Consider the following 25,624-nt stretch of genomic DNA (forward strand, 5'->3'; position numbering starts at 1 on the left):
TTTCTGAAGGCAACTATCAGCACAAATGACTTATTTTTTTCTTAATAGAGGTCCATCCTGCATGGCCTTTCAACAGACAAAGATAATGTAATATAATACTGCAACAGACAATTCTTGTTGCCCCCAGAGAGCCAAGAACTTCAGAGAAGAATACTAGCTAAGCAGGTTAATTGCATTTTATTCCTTACAAGCTAGCTGATTGTTTTAAACCCTCCAGATGAAGACATACCACATTCTTCAGTGTTTCCCAGGAACGCTGCAAATCATCCAGTTTGGCACTAGCAGCTGATTCTAAGCCTGGTTCATAAAACTCCTGTGTGGCTGAAGTGCTGGGCTGAATTTTAGCAGCTTCTGTTTGCAACTGTTCAGCAGATAAGGCTTGGTAATAAGCAATGTCCTACAAGCACGAAGCACATTATTGCACTTTCAAAATAAAAGATAATATATAAGAATATCCCCCTGCATACTGATCCATTGCATATGTCTGTTGAAAACAAACAAACCAAACCAAACTAACAACAACAAAAAAACCACCACCAAGCCACAAAGCCAAAAGAACCAAGCAATCCCTGAACAACAAAGTAAATAAATATTTAAAAGTAATACACTGAGTATGCTTTGGAGCTTTAATATGATGAAAATTGGAACTGAAATCAAATAGGACTAGTCAATGAGGTAAGAAAGAATATTAAGCATTGGTCTTCAAACAAACAGGTACTGTCGACTCACTCATGAAAGACAGTGGGCAGAGGGACCAGAAGTATTAAGATAAATGGGCAAGTGTTCAAGTTACCACTGAAACATTCAAAGCAGAAATATTTCCCATCAGAACTTGTGTATTTAGTGTTTGGCTATTTCTTCAACTGTTGCAACCTGACACTGGGACCAAGATGTCATATGCTACCACTACAGACCTTTTTGTGATCTCATTTTCAGAAGTAATATTTGCAAGATAAGCCTTAAAAATAATTAAATAAAATACAGGCCTACATTATGTGCTCAGTGTATTATCCTTGGGGAATTCATGGCCATTATAATATTTCTTGTCTAATCTTTACTGATCTTCACTAGTTAATGGGAATTTTTTAAAAATGAAATTCATAGAAAATTATACAGAAAAGTATGGCTTGATAAATAAGGGCCTAAAGAATTAGTGAGATCCAAAGAAGACAATAATCTAGTGTTACCAAAGGATGTTATAGGTTTAAAAAAAATAATTTCAAACAAATGCATTTTCTTGTAATGAAGTACTGATGCAAGTGCCATATTATCTCACTCCTGTACATGTGGGAATTTAGAATACCTGCAAAAGGATCCAAAATTGAAGCAGACTCTTCATTTCCCAGTGCTATTTCAATGTTATTTAATAGCATATGTGAACAAAAGCAAAGAAGCTCTGGAAGAATAGTGTAGAAATCAAGCCACTCTCCAGGTACAGTCACTTTCTTAGGCTCTCTTTCTAAATCTATGATGCACAGAATGTCCACCTGCCACAGAAAACAGCCCATCACCTAGCAGCTGCACAGGTATATTTTTTCACTCTCTCAAGAAAATGAAGAGATGAGCTCAGGTTATCTTGTTTCTAGGTGGACATTTTAACAATTAAAGTGCCTGTTCACAGGTCATTACCAGTACTTTTAAAGGTAGGAAACTGCTGTTACTGCATTTTATAGACAGCTGGATCATGAATTTTTACTGAGGATCCCTGAAAAAGTCTCTCCATAGAAAGAGAAGACCCAAGAATGGACTGAATTTCAAACTGTCCAAATCTGTTAAATGAGATACCTCTTAATAAATGTCTTGGGAAATTACAAGATGAAGGCATCTATAGTGTCTGGGACTCAACAGGGGACATGTAACAGCTTAACACAGTATTCAGGACTTTGATTTCTGAATTTCTGGCTCTAACCACAAGTGATTTTTCCATGTCATGGAGAAAAATGACAGCAGTGCAGGGAACTTCTCAATTTGTCTTGTCTGCAGCGACTACGATCCCCAGCTAGTCTTCTCTACAAACAAACATAAAAAACAGCTTGTGCTTCTGAGACTTCTTAATCACAGTTTGTAGAATAAATGGCTTGTTCTTACAGAGGGGGAAAAGTAACCCCTTTGCCCATCATTTCAACTACTTTTTGGAGTATACAACATGACAGTTTCTTTTCAGAAGGTTTTTTATGCTGACAATGTGAATCCAGGTGTTCTTACTGATTACTTTCCCCTATTCAGGACCCAAAGTCTCATGCCCTTTTAGGAAAATTAGTCAATGAACAGTACTCAAGCTTCTTTGTTAGGATGTAGGAGCAAAGGATGAGTTTAAATTTCAAGGATTTGTATTTAAGAGGGGCTTGTGCAACACAGATGAGTTTTCATAATGGAAAGAGAAAGAACGATTATGAAGCAGTCTGTGTACAAGGAGAGAGAAAGATGTTTTACAGTGACCCAGTGATGAAGACTTGAATCACAGGATCAGCTGTGGCCTCCAAGGTTTTATGCTAACAACTTCATCTTTTTTCAATTCAATTGCTGTACATTATATATCCGGAAAACAGGTTTTAAAAAGATGTGCTAAATTTTAATCACCTGTACTTTTGGGTAAATGTGAGAAATGTTAGCTTGAAGGGATTCTCATTCACTATTGTAGCACAGATAAAGTCCCTGATTTTTATCAGAATAAATTCCATTAAAGCACTTACTAATTGCTGAAATATTATATACCATGGAATCATTCAGCCTTTTAAGAGTTGTGATCAGATTCTTAAAATCTTTTTTAGCTGTGTCCCTCTCCACCTCACTCCTCTGACTTTTTTTAGAGGAGTGTTAGTACAAAACAAAGACCCTGGGCAGCTGCTACTTTACAACAGTGATAGATATTTCACTTTCTTGTATTCATGCTTTTGTTTTACTGTTTCCATACATAGGATCAGTATTTCCACTAGTACGCAACTGACATTTGTTTTGTATTTTTGTAACTTGTTAGCACTGTAAAAATAGCACTTAGATGTCTCAATTCAGGATACCTACATTTGATCATTAGGAGATATTATGAAACTCTGATGGAAGACTGTCATACTTTAATCACTAATCTCTTTCTACAGTTTTAACAACACATTTCTCCCCTACCCCAAGACAGAAAAAAATAATTAAATAAAACAAAACAAAAACCTTTATAAGTGCTCTAATTATTTTCTCCCAAAACTAAACTAATGTAACTCTACTTTCTAGAGTTCCTGTTCACATATTTTTCTGGTATGTTGCAGGTGATATTCCTGTGAGAAATTATTTCTGTTAGCACTGGCTACTTAGAAAGAAAAAAAAAATCCAAATTAGTTTTGCAGAGTTTTTTTTTTCTTTTTTTTCTTTTTTTTTTTTTTACTGAATAAAAAAGTATTTTTAACATTTAAGTTCCTAACTCTCTCTTCTCTAGAGTTATTGTTGTTGTTGCTGTTTTTATTATTTTTATTATTATTTGCCAACCTTCTTTCATGAAGCCTTCCTAGTCATGATAGTCACTGGCAGTTTCAGTTTCTTTAGTTTAAATCTCATGTGTATGGGAACTTAAGCATTTTGTAAGTAAACCACTGTATTTTGGAATGTTCTTCCCCTTATTGTTTAGTAAGTGTTGTTCATTTCAACATTAACCACACTGAAGAAACCTGCATTTGTCAGTTTTTTACATTATTATAACACCAGTGATCTTATCTCTTTCAAATATCTCCTGCTAAATGAAAGACATCATATTTTTGTTCAGTTTTACCCTAGTAAATCACAGGCTCTAAAACTTGTGTGTTCCATGTCAGGTTATGGTACATCAGCATTCTTACTGGATTTTCCTTATTATTTGAGTTACTGGATTTTTATTTATTTATTTATTTATTTCCTACCCCCTAGAGAAATGTAATGAATCGATGATGGGTTTGTTTATTAGGACACAAGATGTTCTTGGTCATTTAACTTTTTCACTGATTGACATTGACTTTTTTGTTTGTTTGTTTGTTTTAACATTAAGTAAACATTACCAGGAAATTTCTGATTATCTGAAATAACAGAAAAATCCATCTGATTCATTATATAACATTGTTATTATTCTGTTGAAGAATGCTACCTCTATTACTATCTTACCCTAATGTTATTTCTTATATAAGTTCATGAAAATGAATCCTTTAGATTTAGCAACTTCCAAAGCACCATATACATCGTCAAAATTAGTGGAAGGAATTACTGAGCTACTTGCTCAAACTTCTCTAATTCTTTTCAGCAATGCAACACAACACGACTCTACCTTCAAATTCTGCAGCAGTCAATTTTGGGAATAAAAATAAATGAAAAAAACAAACAAACAAACAAACAAAAAAACACAAAACATGATGAATTCAGTGAGGTGGTGACTGCTCCTAAGGCTAATTTATAAACTTAATCTTAGCATTATATATGTGCCTTGATGTACATGATGCTCAGTGTGCTGGTTCATTGTTCACTTTATAATGAATGCTGATGTACCCTGGATCCTAGTAGAAGTGCAGAGTCCACAGTTTTAGTTCAAAATTTATTTTACTGATCTCTCTCATGACCACTTAAAATAGACAGTCACTAAAAGTATGGAACGAACAATACATGATAAAATTACATGAAATTTAATACTTGAAATGGTATTAAATGGAAGATAGTCTGCGAATTCAATGCTACAATGACAATGATGCTGTAAGATAGTTGTATATGGATATAATACAATGTTTTATTATTTAACACTGCATTTTTTCTCAGGATGCAAGATTCCATTGTGTACTGCTTTGAAAATCAAAAATAGGGTATAAATATAAAATAGTAGTGACATGGAAGAGCTTTGTAACTGTCACTTAAAATTTATTTTAAAAATAATGAATAGCCATAATGCCAAATTACACATTTTAAACTCATTAGTCAATATTTGTACACATTTTGAGCTAGAATCTGAAGTTTCAATTAAGTTAGAGGTACAGCCTCATTTTCTTGGAGCTATAGGAAAATATTATTTCACAGGATTAAATAAACCACCTGTGGAATGGAACCATACATGTCTCTGAGATAAAAACTGGATGAACGCCAAGAGGGAGGTACCTGGTTAACAGAAGCATCTGTATTAGCCACAGGTGAGGGAGAGCGACAGGCAGGTGGAGAAGAGATCTCACTGTTGGTTCCCTCCTCCCCAGACTCCTCAGTGACAGGGGAGAGCAGCGTGTGACAGCGACCAGCAGTCATCTGCCACAGGAAAAGTAAACCCCAGAGCACAGGAAGAAAATCAGTTACCTCAGCTTAGGTTTACTTAGACTGAGATCAAAACAAGAGAAAATACACAAAACAAAACACACAGCTAGAATGAACATGACAGCATTTAGTCATACTTTGTCCTTCGTGCCCTTACATTTGCCAGGTTAAAAATCTGGTGAATTAACAGTCATATTTACTAGCCATACTTTAACTATGAAAATTCTCTTCTGTAACCTAATGAATTTAAAAGGAAATGTATACCCAGCAACTGAATAATAACATGTCAGGGTCTGCCTAAATGTCTTCTTGTGCAATCAGAGATGCATCTGGAAATATTGTGGACAGCTACGGAATAATGAACTATTGGTATCCATATCCAGGCCTGGTTAGAACAACAAGGAACAGACTTAGGATATAAAAAATGTACAATCCCATAGTAACTTAGAATTTTTGCTTCCCCAGTTCTGTTATGCCATGATAAATCTTGAAATCTGCACTCAGGCAAAAATCCCAATGACATTAGCAGTATGTTTATAATAAGACCCAACAAGAAACAAAAGCATTTTAATTCAAACACGAGGCCTATGTAAATACTTAGTCAGCTTTCATTCCCACATACTCATTTGAGAATATAGCAGCATACAGTCAAGTATTACATCAACTTTTTAATAAAAGAGCTTTAGAAATATGCTCTGTAAAATACATGCACTGCAACATGCTATGAAATAATTTTTCTTCCGTTTTTACCTGATTCCTGCAATTCAATAGTTTTTTGGCTCACACACGCTGACATCTAAGAAAAAGCACTAAATTTGCATCTTATTACAGATAACTGCCACTGGTGTTTGTCTGTTAAATAACTTCATCCTATATCTATGAGTCTTAAAAACCCATATAAAGCAAAATACAGTAAGGGGAAGCTGTAGCTTGCTTGGTTTGCCACACTCCAGCCATTTCAAAAGCAAAATATAGATATGAGTTGTGGCAACTCGCTACACAGGAGTGTTGCAATGATGCAAAAGCAATCAGGTCAGATAAACTGTACTGAGAACAATTCATTCCTTACCATAACCACTGAGGGATGAGAAGGGTGTGCCGGGAGCAGGTCTGAATCCAGCTCCTCCATTCCTTCTGAAAGCCCCTCCACCTCTGTCACTGTCAGCAGCATAGTGGCATGTTTTGCTTTCATTGTTAGCATCTTGCACTTCGAATTCAAAGAAGCAATTTGCTCCTGGTATCCTCTGATCTTCTGTGCCAGCTCCTGAGGAAACATATTTTTTCCCTAATGCAGAGGCAGCCAATAGAGGCCAGAGGACTAGCAGCATTCCAGCTTCCGTAGAGAAGGCAAGCTCTCCCCTCCTAGCCTAGCCAATGAAATCATAGTGCTGCCTCTCAGAAACACTGCATAAGCAGCAGTACTAGCTGAAAAGCAGGATGTTGATTGTGGAGGGAACAAGTCAGGCTGCGTCTCACTGCACAGCTAAACCGCAAAGCAGAGAGCTTTGAAGTGAAACCGGAAAAGTACTGTGAAAGCCTCTGTGTGATCATTGCACCCCGTACTTGCATCCACCCTGAACTGGACACAAATTATCTATGCTTCAGTTTACAGAAAAGGGGAACATCTCTCCTTCTTTCTTTTCTATTTTTTCTTTCTGACCTATTTGCATTTATCTAAGGAAGATGAAGCTTTTCCACATACTGCATGCCATGAAAATGAGGTCATGTAATAAGCAGAACTGTAAAAAAAAACGCACCATTCAGCTCTCACAAGAAAGAATGAATAGTTTAAACAATAACTCACAGGGTTTAACAAGATCAATTGTAATATGAACAATAGTTCACATAATAAGATTAAATGCAGACTGAATCACTTCTGGTCAGTGTTTGGATATATTTTATCTTATTTCTGTTTTGAGTAAGTTTTCAGAGTTAAAAACTGAACTGCACACAATACTAGCTCTTCTTTAATAAGCATCAGTAAATCTGGCCTAAAGCTGAGTATATTTTAAAATCTTGTTTATCATGGCTGTGGAATGGTCTGTCTGGGTGGTGAAACATCACCACAATAAGTTTAGTCAGAGAAGAAACATGGAACAGAATAGACAGAAACTGATTAATATTCTCTCATATACTTTACTGCTGCCTAGTTCAGTGTCTGGTTTCCAGGCATTCAATTCATATTTTTCAAATAAAAACTGGTGGGAGATTTTTACATTTCTGCCAAAGCTAATGTTCCTGCCTCCCTGGAGGCTCAGTGATGTGATAGAATTTTGATTTATAAGGTTAAAACAACATTTGTGTAAGCTTCCCTGTTAATTCAGTGATTATTCATTCTAATGGACATTTCTAAATTATTTGTATACCTGTTTTATTTATTTATTTATTTATTTATTTTACCTAATGAAAGCTTTCAGGGAAAAATAGCAACAGAAGTTGCAAGATCTAGTATAATAACAAATATAATATTGTGTAATAACAAATAATTGCAATATCTTTAAAAAAGGAAATAAAATTGTTGCTTCAGGCAAGTAAAATTAAAATATTATTTTGGTTATGAAACATTTTCAGTAAACATTTTCCTCAAAATCACAGTGCAGAATAGTCACGGTGGAAAATACAGAGTTAGAAGTGGATGCATCGCAAAGACCAATGATTACTTTTTCTGTCTGGGACTCAATGGTACCTGCTCACTGTTTGTCATGTCAGCAACAAGACAACCTCTCTTGGATCTCCAAGGTTCACCTTGGAGACTAAACAAAGTCTCAAGTATAAAACAGTAGATGAGATCAGTTGAAAAACTGATCAAATCAAGACACAGCTTTAATGTCTATTAGCTGGAATGGAGTTATCTGCTCTGTTAGGCAAGTACTAGACATTTACTAATATTTGATGAATGGCACATCTCAGCAACACACAAGTGGGAAATCTATTATCATTCAAAACACACTACTCCATCAATAATATTGAAGGGTAATAACATTTGTATCATTAATGTCCAATGCATGGAGAATCTAACATACCCCCTTCAACTGAATACAAAGAAAATTAAAAAAAAAAAGATGCAAAAATGTGATTGTGAAAAAAAATAAAATAACTTATAAATGTAATTTCCTGTGAGGTACTGTACATCCATTAAAATCATACAGAAGTATGGAGATACTTGCCCACATTCTTTTCTGAAAGTCTAAAGAAACAGGGTTCAGTAAACTTAGTTCCAGAGTATAACTGCATACATATGAAGTACTACAAGCTTTGTAGAAAACAGTGTACATTCCTTATACTTCCATCCTCCTATTTTCATTCTAAACAAAGGTACTAAAAATGCTTATTTAAGTTCCTGTTCCGGGTTAAACAGACAATCTGGCAAATAATGTTTTCTTAAATTCATAAAACACAGGACAAGCATCTTGACAAACTTGCTTTTTAAAGTTGTATAACAATATAGAGTCCACTTATGTAACTGTGTGCTTTTCCACAACTACTGAGCAGACAAAATGCAAACCAAATATATGTGTAAAACTCCTTGTCTCTAAATGTGGAAAGCTTGAGAGTGTGAAACCTGTCCACTCCCTGGTGGTTCCCAAAATATGCAGTAAAGCTGCTATCTTCCTGCTTAAAAGGATGTTTAAGGGAATCTTTTAAACTGAAGCTACTGAATTTGTTGAAATGCAGATGAAACTACAAGCTGCCCCATTTTAAATTCCTCCCTGCACTCTCATTCCTTTCTCCATCAGCATTGCTCTGTATCACTAAAGTTACTCTCCTGCTGCTTTTGTTGTTCCAGAACATTTGAATAGAAAGTCTAGCATTTTGAATTCCCTGCTAAAAATACAGAAGGTGTTGTTGTTGTTTTGTTTCTAAAGGAAAACACTCTGCATTTGTAGTGAGTTACTTTTGTGCAAACTAGACAGAAAATGATCAACACATATAACAGTAGTTTCGGTTACATAATATCTCAGGGTGATTTTTAATTCAAAGTTAAAGAAATTGTGCCATCTGGTGTCAAAAGTGATACACACGTATCAATGATGCATTTTCTATCTGTTGGAGTACATAGCAGATACAGGCATAGGAAGGGGGTTCAGGAGCTCCCATGCCAGCACAGAAGAAAAGGCTCCATGGAGACTGTCCTGATTCATATGAGTACTTACAATCAATGAGTTTGAGGGCAGAGCCTGTAACTTTACGGGACAGAACTCTTCCCCAAAATTACTTGACAAGAATCCTTAGGATTGTCTCTTGCAGACTTTTCCTCCAAATTTACTGTAGTTTTCCTGTGATTCAAGTCCCCTGGTATTTTCTTACATTAATGGGATCATATAAGTAAGGACTTTAAGATATATCTAAGGATTGCTGAATTGGCAGTGATCAAGTGACTAAATGCTTAGCATTGACTTCTGTGATGTTCCTCAGTTAAGTACCCGTGTTAACTGCCCCTTAAGTACATAATGTTTTAGTTTGCATAATGTTGCCTGGAGATTAGGACCTATTTAACTGAATAAACAAAGGAATACTCCAGATTGCACTAATAGCACGTGTTTCCTATTGGGTATTGGTTTATCTGCACAGATAGCCTTCAAGCACGTCCAAAAAACTACTCAGCTAATTTATGAAACTTGGTTATGAAAATTGTTTTAGGCCAGTGACCTGCCAGTGAGCCTATGTTGTTCTGTCTTTCCTACCTCATGACGAGAAATCTGGACCTGGAGTTCATGGATGTTGCTGGTTGCTACTGGCTTGTCTTGAATTTCACGATGGGCACTCTCTATCATTTGCTGTAAATGTTTCATCTCTTGCTCATATTGCTCATACTGAACCACAGCTTCCTAGAGAGGAAAAAAAGAAATCAAGTGTCTACATGAAAATCAGTATTTATTTACTCTAAGTATGACCAATTTCCCATCTGCACTGAAGCTAACTTACACCCAACTGGTGTTAGCACCTTGCCAAGCCAAAGTCTGTCTGTCTGTCTGTCTCTGTGTGTGTGTGTGTGTGCGCGCGCGCGTGTGTGCGTGTGTGTGTGTTTTGTTTGTTTGTATTCAATATTGGGTCTAGAACTTCAGCTTTCAATAAGCATCTGCCCCAAACACACTCACTAAAAGACAGCATTGCCTAATTTGATAGTTTTAATATAAGCACTTTCATCTATTTATTCACGTCAAGCCTCCTTCTATGAAATGGAAAAACTACATGAGAAACTTAAATTTTACAGAATCATAGAAAATACCACTGGGAGAAGATCCTGAAGAATGATTTAGACCATTATCCTACCAGCGAGGTATCATTTTTTATTATTATTATTTTATTTTTTATTTTGTAGTATAAACTTACCAGAAATTGGTCTGATCTGTTTCTAAAACCTTTAGTCTGACATTATGTCTTTTTTTTTTGTACTTAACTACCTTTGATAATTAGAAGCCTCTACTGTTATTTAACTTGAAACTCTGTAGCTGTAACTTAGCTCGATATGTATTTTTCTATCACTAACTAGCATTAAAAAAATGTTTATTCTGTTCTTTGGAAATACATTTTATGTATTTAGGTATGAAATCAAGCTGTCAAACAAAAACTAATTTTCTTGTATTTAGCAAAGCTTGAAATGGGGATTTAATACATACTGAATGTCTTCAAAATCAGGAAGGAAATATGTAGAAAGCTTAAATAAAAAAATGACTTTTAGCTTAGAAAGCTATTTAGCTCAATGTTATGTTATTATTTTAAGCAGCTGATGTTACAATGATATATTAAAATTAATTTCATTAACCGATTATATTATTTAAAACATTACACTGCATAAAAATTTATATTAACTATTTGATTATTTAATCCCAGCAGCATTACAAAAAAACATTTCAAGATTGAGGACAAAACCACCATAAGAGTCTGATGAGTAAATTGACCAATAACATCATCAAAAATGTTAAGCCCCCCCAAATATGTAATCAGAAAGGACCGAAACATACTAGGAAACATACTCGTTGTATGACTGGGCAAAGAAGAACGGATAGAGATATAAAATTGTTTTCATTGTAATTTGTGTGGTCAAATTACTCAGAGTAATATATGGGACACAGTTACACTTGCCTGCATGATGTTGCACTGCTGAATGGCAGTGTGCTGCAGGCGGCTAGCCTCCTCCTGGAGCCGAAGGGCACTGTGACATATTGGCAGGCTGGTGATCACCTCTTCAGGAATCCTCAAAGCACTTTGACAAACTTGTACTGCATGAACTTTTGGCTTCAGTGATTCCATTTCAGACAACAGATGCTAGAAAAAGTCAGTGCCACAATAAGCCCATTTTGCAGAACTCCCAGAACATTTGATGCAGCAAAAGATAATTATGAATTCACAAACTAAAATAAAAAATGAATTTCATTATCTGTTTGTTAGTTTGTTTGCTTTTAATTTAATATAATTAGGATACACTTTGTCTAGAGATTTTCATTCTGAAATGAGTATTCTTTTAAAGTATTAGTTAACCAAAAGACCTACATACCAGGCATAAAAATAATTCATGAAAAAACAGTCATTCTTATTTCTGAGTGTCTAAGCACAAGAATAATACTGTTAACATATTTGAGAAATATCTTTAAAAAATCCACAGATTGAAGCTTCATAGCAGTCACTTATGCAGACATATATTTTAACATTAAAATCCAAGTGGAACTTCATGTTGAAGCACAGTTTAAAAACAGCAAATAAATCCTGTTGTTTCCAGTCTTCCTTTGAAAATGCAAATAATTGCTGAAAATATTTAAAATTAAAAAGGCTATAAAGCACCAAAAACACACATACAGATTTTTTTTGTTGTTGTTAAATACATCATATGTTGGGTGCCCTTTTTAATAGTCTCTATTCCTTTCGCAATGTCTGTGCATGAGAAGCATATAAAAGTGCAATGACTGATTAATAGATTTTATTAGTATTCTTTTTATCTTCATTAGGGAGTTAGATGTACATTAAAGCTTTCTTTTTGATTAAAATATACAGTTTTAACACAGAAAAAAAAATAGAAAAAGGGAAGTCTGATGAAAAGAACCTCAGTACATTAGAAAAGGCTTGAAGCTCAATAGATATAAATCATCTAGACAATCTATTTGGCAAACAAGGATAAAGAGAGTGATTGTCTCCCTCCTCCTATACCATATTCAGAAATACAGACTTCATGAAGTATGGTGGATAATCTAACCAGAGACTTGGTACAACGATCTGTTCCTTGGACTGGGAAGGCTTCTCCTCCATCAGGCCTTGCACTGCTGGCAAAAGATGCCTTGTGCAACTGGCACTCAGAGGTACCATGGGGCCACATGCCAGCCAGGCAGTCTCCAAGAACCCCCCTCTGTCTAGTGAAATACACGTGCAGGGGCTACAGCCCCGTTCCATATGTACAAAAGATAGGTATACTTCTAAGACCTGACAGAGCCAGTGCAAAGAACACAGTACTCCTTTACTCTTAGGGTGGGTGATGTGTTTCAGCTATATTCTTCAATATCATGTTCTGAAACTTGTCTGCAATCTCTAGAATAAAGACTATATATTTTAATCAAAAGTAAAGCTCTGTAAATTTACCTATCATTTATATATATATATATATATATATATTTTTTTTTTTTTTTTTTTCTGCAGATTTCAATCCTAAAGTGGAACTGTTGACATTTAATTTTCCTGGGAGACTAGAACAGTTAAATCTCTATATCAGATTGCAGCAAGAAATGTTTCTCAAGGAACTCAGTAAGCTATAATATGGGTTACTTTTCTTGTCTTGAAACTGTGACCAAAAATAACAAGTCAAAAAATCTCCATAGTACACCAAATACAATCAGCAGTATCTTATGGTGGTAATTTAACTAAACAAATATAAAAGTAACTGGGCTTACAAAATACTGAGTTTTCTTAGCTTTTCACTTGACTATTGGGGGAGCAAGCAACTTACTATCTTCTTGCACCTCTAGCTGCAAAACAGGGATAAAAATCCAGAATTCCTTTTGAAGTACTTTAAGAACATTTTGATAAAAAGTTCTGGATAAAAGCTTGGGTTTATAACTATTATTACATATTGAACTTGAATTGTATGGTCAGTTCTCAGGATTGCATAAAGCTAAGAACAAACTCACAAAATGTTATGCTTCAAACAATTCCTTTGAGGGAATGATCTTTCCCTTTTAATATATTTGTTGGTGACATGGACAGTGGGATAAGAGTGCAAACCTAGCAAGTTTGTGGATGACACCAAGCTGAGTGGTGTGGTTGGCATGCTGGAGGGAAGGGTTGACATTCAGATGGACCTAGACAGGCTTGAGAGGTGGGCCTGTGCAAACCTCATGAAGTTCAACAAGGTCAAGTGCAAGGTCCTGCCCGTGGGTCAGGGCAATCCCAAGCATGAACACAGGCTGGGTGAAAAGAGGATTAAGATCAGACCTGAAGAAAAGGACTTGGAAGTGTTGGTGGACAAAAAAATGAATATGAGCTGGCAACGTGTGCTTGCAGCCCAGAAAGCCAACTGTATTCTGGGCTGCATCAAAAGAAGTGTGGCCAGTGTGTCGAGGGGGATGATTCTCCCCCTCTACTCTGCTCATGTGAGACCCCACCTGGAGCACTGCATTCAGCTCTGGGACCTCCAGCATAAGAAAGATATGGATTTGGTCCAGAGGAGGGCCCACAAAGATGATCAAAGGGCTGGAGCATCTCTTCTACAAAGAGAGGGTGAGAGAATCGAGGATTTTCAGCCTGAAGAAGAGAAGGCTCTAGAGAGACCTTATCGTCACCTTCTAGCACTTATCCAGGGGATAAAGAAAAGCTAGAGAGGGACTCTTTGTCAGGTAATATAGTTACAGGACAAGGGGTAATGGATTTAAACTAAAAAAGTGAGATTTAGATTAGATGTAAGGAAGAAACTCTACTCAGAGGGTGGTGAAGCACTGGAACAGGTTTCCCAGAGAAGTGAATGCCCCATCCCTAGAGGTATTCAAAGATAAGTTGGATGGGGCTTTGAGCAACCTCGTCTACTGAAAGGTGTTCCTGTCCATAGCAGTGTGGGTGGAAACAGATGATCTTGAAGGTCTCTTCCAACTCAAAAAATATGTTATTCTATGGTTTGATCCCTTATTCCCTTGGCAGTAATTTGCAACTACATTTTGAAAAAATGGTCTACCTAAGAAACTCCACAAATAGTACTACCAACATTCTTTGTGTAAGCTCATGCCACTCAAGAGCTAACTTCGAGGTCCTGCCCTTTTACCTGTCTGTGAGACAGTTGATCTTTCAAGCTCAAACGTCCAAGCTCTGGAGAGGTTAGTGTGGCTTGGGCTTGCTCCAGAGCAGCTTGCAGGGCTCTCAGCTCAACTTCAAATTTCTTCATGTCCTGTAACATAATAGATTTGATTCAGGAATAAGAAAAAAAAAATCACTAGAAATATAAATGTCTGGATTTTGCAGTTGTGTCCCTTATTACAGTGTCGAAGCTAATTCATAATTTTAACAATGAAAACTGTTTAAAATATTGGATGAAAATATCAGTCATATGAGGGTATGGAGAAATAGGTCCCAAATCCAGAGTTATTTATTACTATTTATTACTATTTCAAGTACTTCATCCATCTCAAATACAGCATGTATATTATAAAACTGATTTCAATGTCATAGGTCTAGAAAGGTGATCCAGATGTCCTCTAGTCACCTTCCCACAATAAGACAGGACAGAACTGTCTTATTTTTCCACACTGTTCTTAAAGACCATCACCATCAGTGTCCTTCTTATCTCTATAGACAACATACTCCAGTGTTCCAGTACTATTATTTTGAAGATTTTTCTGGTTGTTTGACATGAAACTATATTTTGTTGCAATTTCAACCCTCTACTTACAATCTTATTAACAGCAAACATGAACACATAATTTTTATCATTTCTGAGTACTTCATATGTTAGGATAATCATTTTTCATGCATATTTTCTTGCAAGTTTATACTCATGTCACTATTATCACTCTTCTCTGTTCTTTATCCAGTGAGTCCACAACTTTCCTCAAGTGGAAAACAGGACACAGCTGAAACTTTGCTACTGACCAATAGGGAGAATAAAAGAACTGCTTCACATATCTTCATAATTAAATACTTTATATTCTGTACAGTGTTTGGATTTTTTTTTTTTTCAGCAATGTTCATTTATTTTTCCATGATTGAAGTCAAGACACTTCTACAGTGTGCCTCTTGCCAGTAGCTTCTCATTCAGACACACAAGTACTTTTTTTTTTTTTTTTTTTCCTTGTTTTAAGGTAACAATTTGCCTTTGTCCCTATTCAATAGCAGCTTTGTTTATTTATTTACTTATTTATTTATGGGTGGCTCCTGTACTTTTCTCTAAGCTGTTTTCTTGCTAAGTTGCTTTTGTCTAAGCAACTTAAAAGCCATGGTCTTTAAAACACCATCCACCTCACTAATGAAAATTATTGACAAGTATCAGACCCAAGGGAGAACCTTGAAAAATCCTACTTGATGTATCCTGCCTTTTGGGGTGCAAAGCATGGATAATTACACACCAGATAAAATTCTAAACATTCTATTTTATTATTAAACATATACCTATTTTATTTTCAACTAGATTAGCTTTAACATTTGCTAATAACAATATCATGTAAAATATTATTAAAGATATTGGACATGCATTTATCTACAAAACCTATTATTTTCATGTTAAGTTGCACTCTTTTGATATTTTTTTTTTCTTCACAAATCTATGATGACTTCTATTCAGCTCCATGTTTCCATGTTAAAATTTACAAATAGTTTATTCAATTATAACAATATTTATCTGAGAATTGAAGATAATAATTTTCATTTCTACTGTGCTTACTTGTATGCATTTTTTTTTCCCCCATGGAAAAAAATAAATAAAAGCCTTTCAATTCATAAGGAGAAGGGGTGGAGGGCCAGGACGTGACTCGCATTACAAAAATGTTGGTTTTCTCGAGCAGCCACTATGTATAATGAGACCCTGCATGCCAAGATGTGGTGAACATTGCTTCAGAGAGTGCAGATGTTTTCTCCTTCTGCTCCCTTGCAGCCTTTCTTTTTGTTTGTTTTTCCTTTAATTAAACTGCTTCTTATCTCAACCCATGAACTTTTCTTTTTTAATTGTATTTTCTCCCCATCCTTCTGACGAGGGGGAGAGAGAAGTGTGTTGGAGTTAGCTGCCCATCAGTTGTTAAACATGGTCATGTTGCCATATCCTATAAATACTGTCAAATGAATCACATTTTAACCATTTTAAAATTAGCTATGATTGTCCTAACTATTAGTGATAGGCTATTCCTAGTTGCCTTTAGGTACTATTTTCCTACTTATTTGTTTGTAGCTGACAAAAACAAAGAAACAAAAAAAAAAACTAGAAATATACAATACTCTTTTATATTCTTTTTACCAAATTATAGTGTCAAATAAAATAATAATAAGAAAAAATAAAAATTTTGTGTCCTAACCGTAAGAGCAAATAGAAAATACTTTTATGCTTCTTTCCTGTGTCTTGTACCAGTTTATAGTGCCCTCATGCATTACATAAGGATAACACACATACATTAATAATAAACCCATATGGAAGAGTTGCAAAGAAATATCAGGAATATGAAAAAACATGTTCCTTCTTTTCGTTGCACTCTGTTGGAGAGACAGGTCTTACATTATAGAGTCCTGGTCTGGTCCAGTGCTGATTAGAATCAAGAGAGAGCTATCTTCTAAGGGAAAACTAAAGAAATAGTACAGCATAAATACTGACAGAGACATTTTCATCTCAATTCAAGTATCTAAACACTGGTGTTTAGTGCCATTTAAGACACACCATGGTACCCAATCCATCCAGAGAGGGCAGATGTAACAGCTATCTTGTCCCTATTTGGATCAGTAGCTGAAATCAACGCTGAATGTTCAACAGCATTGCAAGCAGTGCAGGACACCTATGTTTAGACAATAGAATTGTACCTTTTATAGACCACAAATAATCTGCACTGCTATCACTTATAAAACCATAATTCTCTAAGCACATAGGACCAGCTGTCAGCTGGTGTTAGAAAAAAAAGTGCTTTCATATACCTTGGCAGCATCTTGGAGATTTGGTAACCGTACTTTGATAACTTGCTGTAACTCTTCTGTATGACGTCCCAGTTCCAGCACTTGCTGAGACATTGCTTCAGTAGAGTATACACTGGACAGATACTCAATCCTCTCACTCATGGCCTCAAGATCACCGTGAATCTCCCCAGACTCTTCAAGCATAGCCTAGATACAGATATAATCAGAATTGAATGCCAAAGTTGAGCTACAGATTGGACATATCTCCAAGTATATTCCTGTTGTTCAAGCTCCTCAATTTGTACACATGTAAAGTACGATTAAGTTTCACCAATTTACTCTAAGGCTTAGGCAATATGCTTAAGTCTGAGTGTACACTCAAGTGCTTCAGGGAATATCAGGTTAACAACAGAATAAGTCTTGAAGCTTCAGCAGCTCTGCTTACCATCATTAGTGTTTTCCTATACATACTTGCCTATAAAAAAATGTAACATACACCGTCTATATATATGATCTGTTCTGGAAGCCTGATATACCCAATAGGAAGCAACAGAAAGCAGTTGGATAACAGGGTAACTCCATACAAATTGGCTACCCAAGTGTTTAGTGGGATGTCATTGGTTAAGTCCATCTCCTATACTTCTGAAGCAGGGAAAACAAAAAACAAAAAATAACAACAACAAAAAAACGAATGCTACCTCCCAGCTTCAGGATGACTTGCCAGGAGAGTCCTACTCAGGATAAGGAAGTGTGCATGTTACCCTGCCCTAATGTAAGTGAATGAAGCTGAAAATTAACTGATCTCCCTCTACATGTATAGAAGACATATTTAATGAAGTCTTATTTTGGCATTAGTGAGACATGATCATCTCATGATGATTTGTTTCACATGACCATGCACCGTCATAGACAGCTAAACACTAATGTGAGATGTTCAGGAAGCACTTGGGATGAAGAAACTCATCCATTGGGCATCAGTCTGTGAACATTTGGCTCAAAAGAAGGGCTATTCTAGCTTAGCTTAAAACAGGAAAAGACTGAAGATTTTGTTTGGTTAGATTAGAATTTATCGTATGCTCTTGGTTAGGAATCATCTAGTGCTAGGAAAATAATTACTATGATCTTTATTTAGGGAAGTATTAGTTGTAATGACATATTCAGTGTGATAGCATCCCACTGTTTAGACACAGTGTTCAATCAAATGCTGCTATAAAGCCAATGCACTTGAGTAAACAGAGAGATCATTTGAAACAGTTTTATTCAACAATGCATTCTTATTTCAGTCTTCAAAACTATTATAAAAAATCAATAAAAATTTAAATAAATCTTCAGGCATTTTTCTCTCAAGGAAAGAAAGGAAAATGCGTGGAAAATAAAACTTCAATTATTTTATATACTTTCCCTTAAATTTCACAACTTATATAATCACCTGGTAGGCTTTAAATTGGTCACGAAGCTGAGAGGAAGAATTCCATGTTATACTACCATGCACTAGGATATTTGCTTTCTCAGACCATTTCAGTATGAACTCCAGCATCTCATTGTATTCTTCCAAATGTGAAGCAGCCTGGACACAGAAGAAAAAACCACCTTTTAAATCTAAGATGTAATTCTGTACAGTTCTTAGTAATGACAAAATTGATTTCTTTTCATTTCATTTAATATTTTTAATTTGGGGGATCATTTTAACAACTTTTACTTACCATTGAATATAAACCAATTAAGTGTATTTATGGAGTTAAAATAGGTTTGGTTTCAGTAACTACCATATCTATTTTTGAGGAAAAAAGTCACCACAAGAACATAGGTAAACTTGGGAGAATGCATTGATGCTCATCTACATTCCTAGAATGTACACTTTCTGCACATAGTTCAGCCACGCACAGAAGTTTGAAAATAACTTATAGCTAACTGCAAGTCTCCTTTATGTCGTTCATATGTTTTTTTGTCTCTGTCATGTAATTCCCCAAATCACTTTTATTTAAAACCCGTGTTGTCTACTCAAGCTATCACATTTACAAAAAGAGAAATGTGCATTTATTTTGCAATACAGGACCAAAAATGCTCTGTTATCTGATTCATCTAATTTGTGATTAGCAAGTACTCCTTATTTACAATAGGATTAATTTTTCATGCATTTGTTGTCTATGAGGGACAGATCAGCTCTTCTCTGTGCCTGAAGTATATTTCTGTATTTCTCTACTTGTATGCATTGTTTGTCTTGACTTTGCTTTTATTTTTATTTTTAAATGGGAAGTGGATTTCTTTGTTGAACAAAAATACTATAACAATAGTTAAATCACTCCACCTTTGACTGAACTCATACTTTGATATTTATTTTCTATCTGTTTTTGAAACAAATTTTCAGAGGTAACTGAAAAAAAATCATTATATACTTTTTCAAAACTTACAGAACCTTCTTCATGCATACAGAAAAGAGAATTTATAAACTATCAGGGTGTTGATTGCAGAATCATAGAAAATCCCTTTCTTTGTATTAGCTAGATTTTTTTTTTTTTTTTTTTGGATAATGACAATTAGCAAAAACTTATTGCAAAGGGTTTCAGAGACTGAATCTGAGGACAGCAGAGAAATCTTTGTAAATGTCAAAGTGAAGAAAGATTATGCATTATCAGGGCCTTTGTATCTAGACTTTTTCATTGAATCTACAAATTATATTCTCACATATTGTGACTAACGTAAAACATTTTTATTTTTGTTTTTATGCATGTATGAGGCAGCAAATATTGGTAACAGTGAAAAGACAGAAGCCCTGAAAAGCATGACAACAGTATTCTTTGCTGGCATGCTGTTGTTAGTAGGAAGGTCTAAAATTTGTTCAGGGCTCCAGACGAACCAATCAGTAGATGCATCTTTTAAAGCAGCATCACATAGAGTTATTCCACCCTCTTTATTTGACCCCAGCCTGTACTCCTCTGCTGTGTGATACAAGCTCTGAACAAAATTTTGGCGGATTTGCCAAAGAATGTTCCTTCTTGTGTAACTACAGGAAAATAAATGAGAAATTTGCCTGTACTTCCTCTTTCTGACCCCCCCCCCCCCCAAACAAACAAATGAACAAACAAACAAACAAAAAACACCACACACCCCAATCAACTAACCAAACCAAACCAAACCAACCAACCAACCAAAACGCCCAAAAAACAAACAGCCAACAACAAAAAAATGACAGAAAGGATTTGAGACCATACCTGACTGAGCTTGGCTGCTCTATACTCAGCCTGTCGTATGGTCTGTTGGTGCAGTGCTGTGAGTTTCCCTATCCTGTTAGCCAGCTGCTTAGCCAGGGGTATGTTCTGTTCTGCAAAGTCTTGGACTGATGCATCTAATTCCACCAATTTTATATTGCAGCTGTCCAACTCCTCACCAAGGATCTAGGCAGAAAAACAAGAAAATCAGCACAACAGGAAGTGTTATTTTCCTGTTTGATTATTTATAGTTCAACTTGCAACTCTCATATACCCTGTCCAAAGTCTCCATAGTTCATTTCATTTTTATTCTGGCTGCAAACCAGCAATGCCTGTCTAAGCAGGAAGGCAGAACAGCATGATGTTTGGTCATCTCTTATATGTGTCCCATTACTCTTTCTTCTCTGACTTCCTGGCTGAACTGGATAACCATTTTCTGTACCATATCAAAAGACTGAGTCACTTCAGAATGACATTAACTGTTCTTGGCCTTCCTTCCATTTTTGTTTTTGAAGTGAATGGTCAGCACACATTGTCATGACAAAGATTCCTGTTTATTTGAAAAGGATATTGTTATCCTTGCAAACTCAGAAATATGTAATTAGTCATGAATACATTGTAAAAGCTTTTGCATTTTATAGCTTGATCTACAAAGACATGTGGTTTGGATCATGATAGACTATTTCAATAGAAACAAATTTTAAATCAGTTTTTCTTACCATAATTACAAAGTTTTTAAAAAAGAAATCTAAAAAGTGTTCTATATTTCCCAGACTGATAACATGCTTAGTGGCTACAGTTTCTTGGGATGGGGTGTTTTTTTCTTCTTATTGCTTTTGTGCCTAGGATGTTAATGATTTGTTGCTTTTGTAGTATAAACAAAATAAGTCTCATCAAACACTTTAGCTCCTTGCAATTATTTTTAGAAATATAAATAGCAATCACCAGGCAAAAACATTCAGAACTGAACACAACTCTAGCTGCAGGTGCTTTAAGCTTGCCAGATTAGGACTGTCCTAGCACAGACGCAACATAGTGTAATTTATGATCAACCATTCATGATAAATGACTATTGTTCCATGAACAGTAACCTGCTTTAATGATATTAATGCCTGTGTGTAGACACAAAGATAGATGGTGATCTATGCATCTAAATACAGACATACATATTTCAGACAAGCATAACTAAATGTCAATGCTATAGAAACAAATGATAAAGAATTTATAAGTTGCTTTAAAATGAGGGGTGGATCCACTTGACTTTGGGCATGTGTTTAAAACAGACTTTTATTTTACATTTTCACAATCAGTTTTAATTTTAACATCAAAAATATTTACTACTGTGATCAAAGCCAACTCAATCTCAGCAGTACCACCTGAGAGCTGACATAAATGCAGTTGAGGGAACTAAATCTTCAATGACATAGAAGTTTTGTCTGTACTACATGGGAAAGTACTACATGGGAAATTTCATTGACTTTCTGCTCAATTAATGGGGTCAAAAATTTACCAATTTTAAAGGCATGTATTTATGTCACACCTTCTGGAAAGCAAATGGTACTTTGGAGCATATCACTTGTAACTCATGAAAAAAAAAAACAAACAGGTGATTTTTGACATATCAGATATACCCAGTTTTCTGTTTTGTATACTTTCAAACAGTAACTTGGTCAAGATTATATTTGATTAGTTAAAAAAACACACAACAACAATAGAAACAAAAACCACATAATGAGCCCTCCATGTCGTGCCTCTCCTTCCTCATCAACAAAACAAAACACCACAACAACAAAAGCCAGAAAAGGAAGCAAAAAAACCTCCTGCTCTCATGTGACAATCCTAACTTGGCCACTATGCCTCAGTGGAGATGAAATTTTCTGTTTGTGGTATATAACTATAATTGAAAAATCAGAAAAGTAACCAAGAGTCCTTTTCATTTCCTGTAACAGCACCAGTAGTACTTAAATTCATGACTGTACAAAATGATATAAGATGGACTACTAAGTTAGATTCTATTTATTACAAGTAAAGATAAGACTGTAAAGAATGGTCTTTTCAATACAGAGTTAAAACAGGAGCAGTTCGGAAGCCTCTTAGGCTTCCTCAGATTGCAATCATACTCATTATTTAAAGAGAAGAGCATAATTCTGTCCAACTGACTTGTTTTTACTCTCAGATACTCCCTCCACTTTTTTGTTAAGCCCTCATCCTGTATGGGCAAGAAAAAAAAAAAAAAAAAAAAAAGTTTGATTGAGTTCTTTAAAAATATAATTTTGGTACCACGTCCCAGTTCTGAAGAGACCGTGGTGTAACCAATTAAAGAAAACCTAGACTTACCTTCTGTTCAAGTTTAGCTTGTGCTATATCATTTGTTTTCTTTTTCAGTTTGGAAAGAATTGCATTTAGTTCATTTGCTATCCCCTGGATTTTCTGTCCAAACTCTTGATTCAATGTTTTGATATGCTGAGTTTCTTTCTCTTTGGTTTGAATCTGTCAACAACAAGAATTAAATTCAGTAACCAGAAATCAGTCCTCCAGAAAAGAAATTAACTTTCACTTAATTAACTTTTAATTTTATTTTGTTAAAATAAGAAGATAATAAAACTACTCTGCATAACCATGGTTTGACTACACTTGGATACTGTACGTCAATAATTTATGAAGTCTAAAGAAGGGCTTTAGATCCATAAATGGATCCATGATCTTTCAGTGGTGCCCATTGCCAGGACAAGAGCCAATAGTCACAGACTGGAACACAAGAGGTTCCCTCTGAACGTCAGGAATCACTTCTGTGCTGTGTGGGTGGTGGAGCACTGGCACAGGTTGCCCAGAGAGGTTGTTGGATATCCCTCCTTGGAGATCTTCTAAAGCTGCCTGGACATGGTCCTGGGTAAGCAGCTCTAGGTGCTTGAGCAAGGGGTTGGACCAGGTGACTTCCAGAGGTCCCTTCCAACCACAACAATTTTGTGAATCTGTGCAATTCCATAAAAGTTTCATGTGCTATGTTTTACCTGATCTTGTACAGTTACAAGGGCCAGTCCAACTTCTGCTAAATGAAGAGAGAGTTCAGAAGGCAAAATGGTATAAAGCCCCAAGTACTTATTCTGTTGTTGTTCAGCCATTTTTTCAACAGCCTGGCGATGAGTAGTTACTTCACCAAGGAGAGACTAATTACAGAGAAATAATACTGTTAGGAACAATGGGAAAACATCTGTACAAATTTAGCAAATATAGACTTTACTTGCATTTTACGACAAACATTTCCATTTTTTGTTTAATTAGTTCACTAAAAAAAATCGTATCTTGAAATTCCCTGGATTCTAATTTATGATGGTCTATCCAGTCCTCTGTTCCAGTCCAACCACCTTTATATGGAAAATACTAAGTTTTCAGCAACTTCAGTAATTTGAGTTTATTTTAATTTGTTGCTTTTGTTTCTCCCCAGACTTACGAGAAAGAAAGGAAATGCCACATTCTGTACATTCATATTCTATAGTTCTTGCATATTTTAAATGCAGGGGGAAAATTTCCTAAACCATATACTAGGCATGTAAGGTTGCGTAAATGCAAATACGTAAATACATCTTAAATATATTTAAAATAAGATATTGTAGCCTATCTGCTACTTCATTATTTATTTATTTATTTCTGGTGGCTTACTCAAAATCCAATTAATACTTTGTAATTTGAATTGATGGTGGTTTGGAAGCGATCAACACTCACTACGAAATTATGATGAAGACACGTTAGAAACATCACAATTGAGAAATTGAGAAATTTGATATACTTGCAACTCCTGAAGTTGAGTATCCACTTCCACATCAGGGTTTAATAAATATTCCTTTGTTTCCTGGATCCAAGTCTTCACAATATTAATCTCTGCTTCTACCTCCTCACGTTCTTTCAGCTCTTGTTTCACCAGCTTCACACCTTTTTTCACTTTCTGTTGCATACTTCAGAAACAGAAACAATGATTATTTGTGAAGAATTAAGAATGTCTAAACATATTGCTTTATCAAAAAACAGTGAATAATAAGGAAAACAATGAATAGCCCCATATCCAGATTAATAAAAATCAGAGCAGTGTAGCAACAGTTTACTACAGCAGCAGACACTTTTAAGTTTCTCACATTCATTCTACAGTTCACACCTTTTAATTAGTGGTTTTATGTATTCTGACATTCATGAACAACTCTTCTGAGCAAATGCAAATGCTTATAGTACCAGACACCTACATCTGTGCTCACCACCACAGGCTGTCCTTATTACCAGTGGAGGAAACAGGCAATTCTAGGGCATGATTTATGATGATTCATCATCATTCTAAAAGAAACTTCTGAAAGAGGTCAGAAAAACTGTGTCTTAGACTTGTCTATTTCTCTCCACTAATTAGGCAGCAAGAATTAACTGGTTCAGTTGTGGATATCTATAACCTAAAATAACATGAGATGAATTCCACCACTATTGGGATTTTCAGTGGCAGAATACCTAGGATAAGACATGGCTCAAACATCTGAACACCATTTTTGATCCTGGGATCTATTTCCACGCTATACTAAGACATAATTTCCACACTTTCCTCAAGAACTTGGATGTCCTGTAAAAAAGCAGAATACTTTTTCAGATATCAGATCAATGAAAGATCTACAGGACTGAAGTTTGCAGCTCTTATGCATGTGACATGGATCTAATTTTGATATTCTGATATTTGATTTACACACATATAATCTTTCAGAGGTGAATCCTGCCTTAATTACACAAGCGTGAAATAATCTCAGATGCTATTTCTTAGAAAACAATTCTATGTGAAGAACTGAATTACCGAAGTGCTAATTTGTACAAAATTTCTACAGTGATTGCTATTCCACTGTAATCAGTTATGCATAAACTTTGAACAGGCTAGGTACAAGGTTTATACTTTTTATTCCCTTTCTCTCCCCACTGTGGAGATCCAGTTAATGGCATCTTGGTGCGGTTATGAAATAGATGTGAACCCTGAACCTTAACCATAAATTTTCCTGCTTTATATGACAGAGAAATACTTTAGATTTAGATCAATACTTGTCTAAAGTACAAAGTAACATTTTAAGATGTCTTCTGTTTGCCTATGC

At 35.4% G+C, this 25,624-nt stretch overlaps 1 protein-coding gene across 13 annotated transcripts in view; it reads right to left on the bottom strand.

The window, feature by feature from the left end:
• The window catches only part of SYNE1 (spectrin repeat containing nuclear envelope protein 1), a 301,148-nt gene that overhangs the window by 95,926 nt on the left and 179,598 nt on the right, over nt 1-25,624 (bottom strand). For 11 of the 13 annotated variants that reach the window (XM_035322952.1, XM_035322962.1, XM_035322953.1 and 8 more), the window contains 12 exons: nt 24,301-24,466; nt 23,525-23,680; nt 22,851-23,003; nt 20,517-20,699; nt 18,734-18,871; nt 17,326-17,511; nt 14,483-14,605; nt 11,329-11,511; nt 9,927-10,070; nt 6,311-6,505; nt 5,095-5,235; nt 230-397 (listed from right to left, as the gene is read on the bottom strand). In XM_035322952.1, coding sequence (XP_035178843.1) covers nt 230-397; nt 5,095-5,235; nt 6,311-6,505; nt 9,927-10,070; nt 11,329-11,511; nt 14,483-14,605; nt 17,326-17,511; nt 18,734-18,871; nt 20,517-20,699; nt 22,851-23,003; nt 23,525-23,680; nt 24,301-24,466 — 1,936 coding nt within the window. The remainder of the gene's footprint in view (nt 1-229; nt 398-5,094; nt 5,236-6,310; nt 6,506-9,926; nt 10,071-11,328; nt 11,512-14,482; nt 14,606-17,325; nt 17,512-18,733; nt 18,872-20,516; nt 20,700-22,850; nt 23,004-23,524; nt 23,681-24,300; nt 24,467-25,624) is intronic. The other 2 variants (XM_035322954.1, XM_035322959.1) reach the window with 2 other exon arrangements.

Source organism: Oxyura jamaicensis, chromosome 3 (assembly GCF_011077185.1).
Source record: "Oxyura jamaicensis isolate SHBP4307 breed ruddy duck chromosome 3, BPBGC_Ojam_1.0, whole genome shotgun sequence".
Lineage (NCBI taxonomy): Eukaryota > Metazoa > Chordata > Aves > Anseriformes > Anatidae > Oxyura > Oxyura jamaicensis.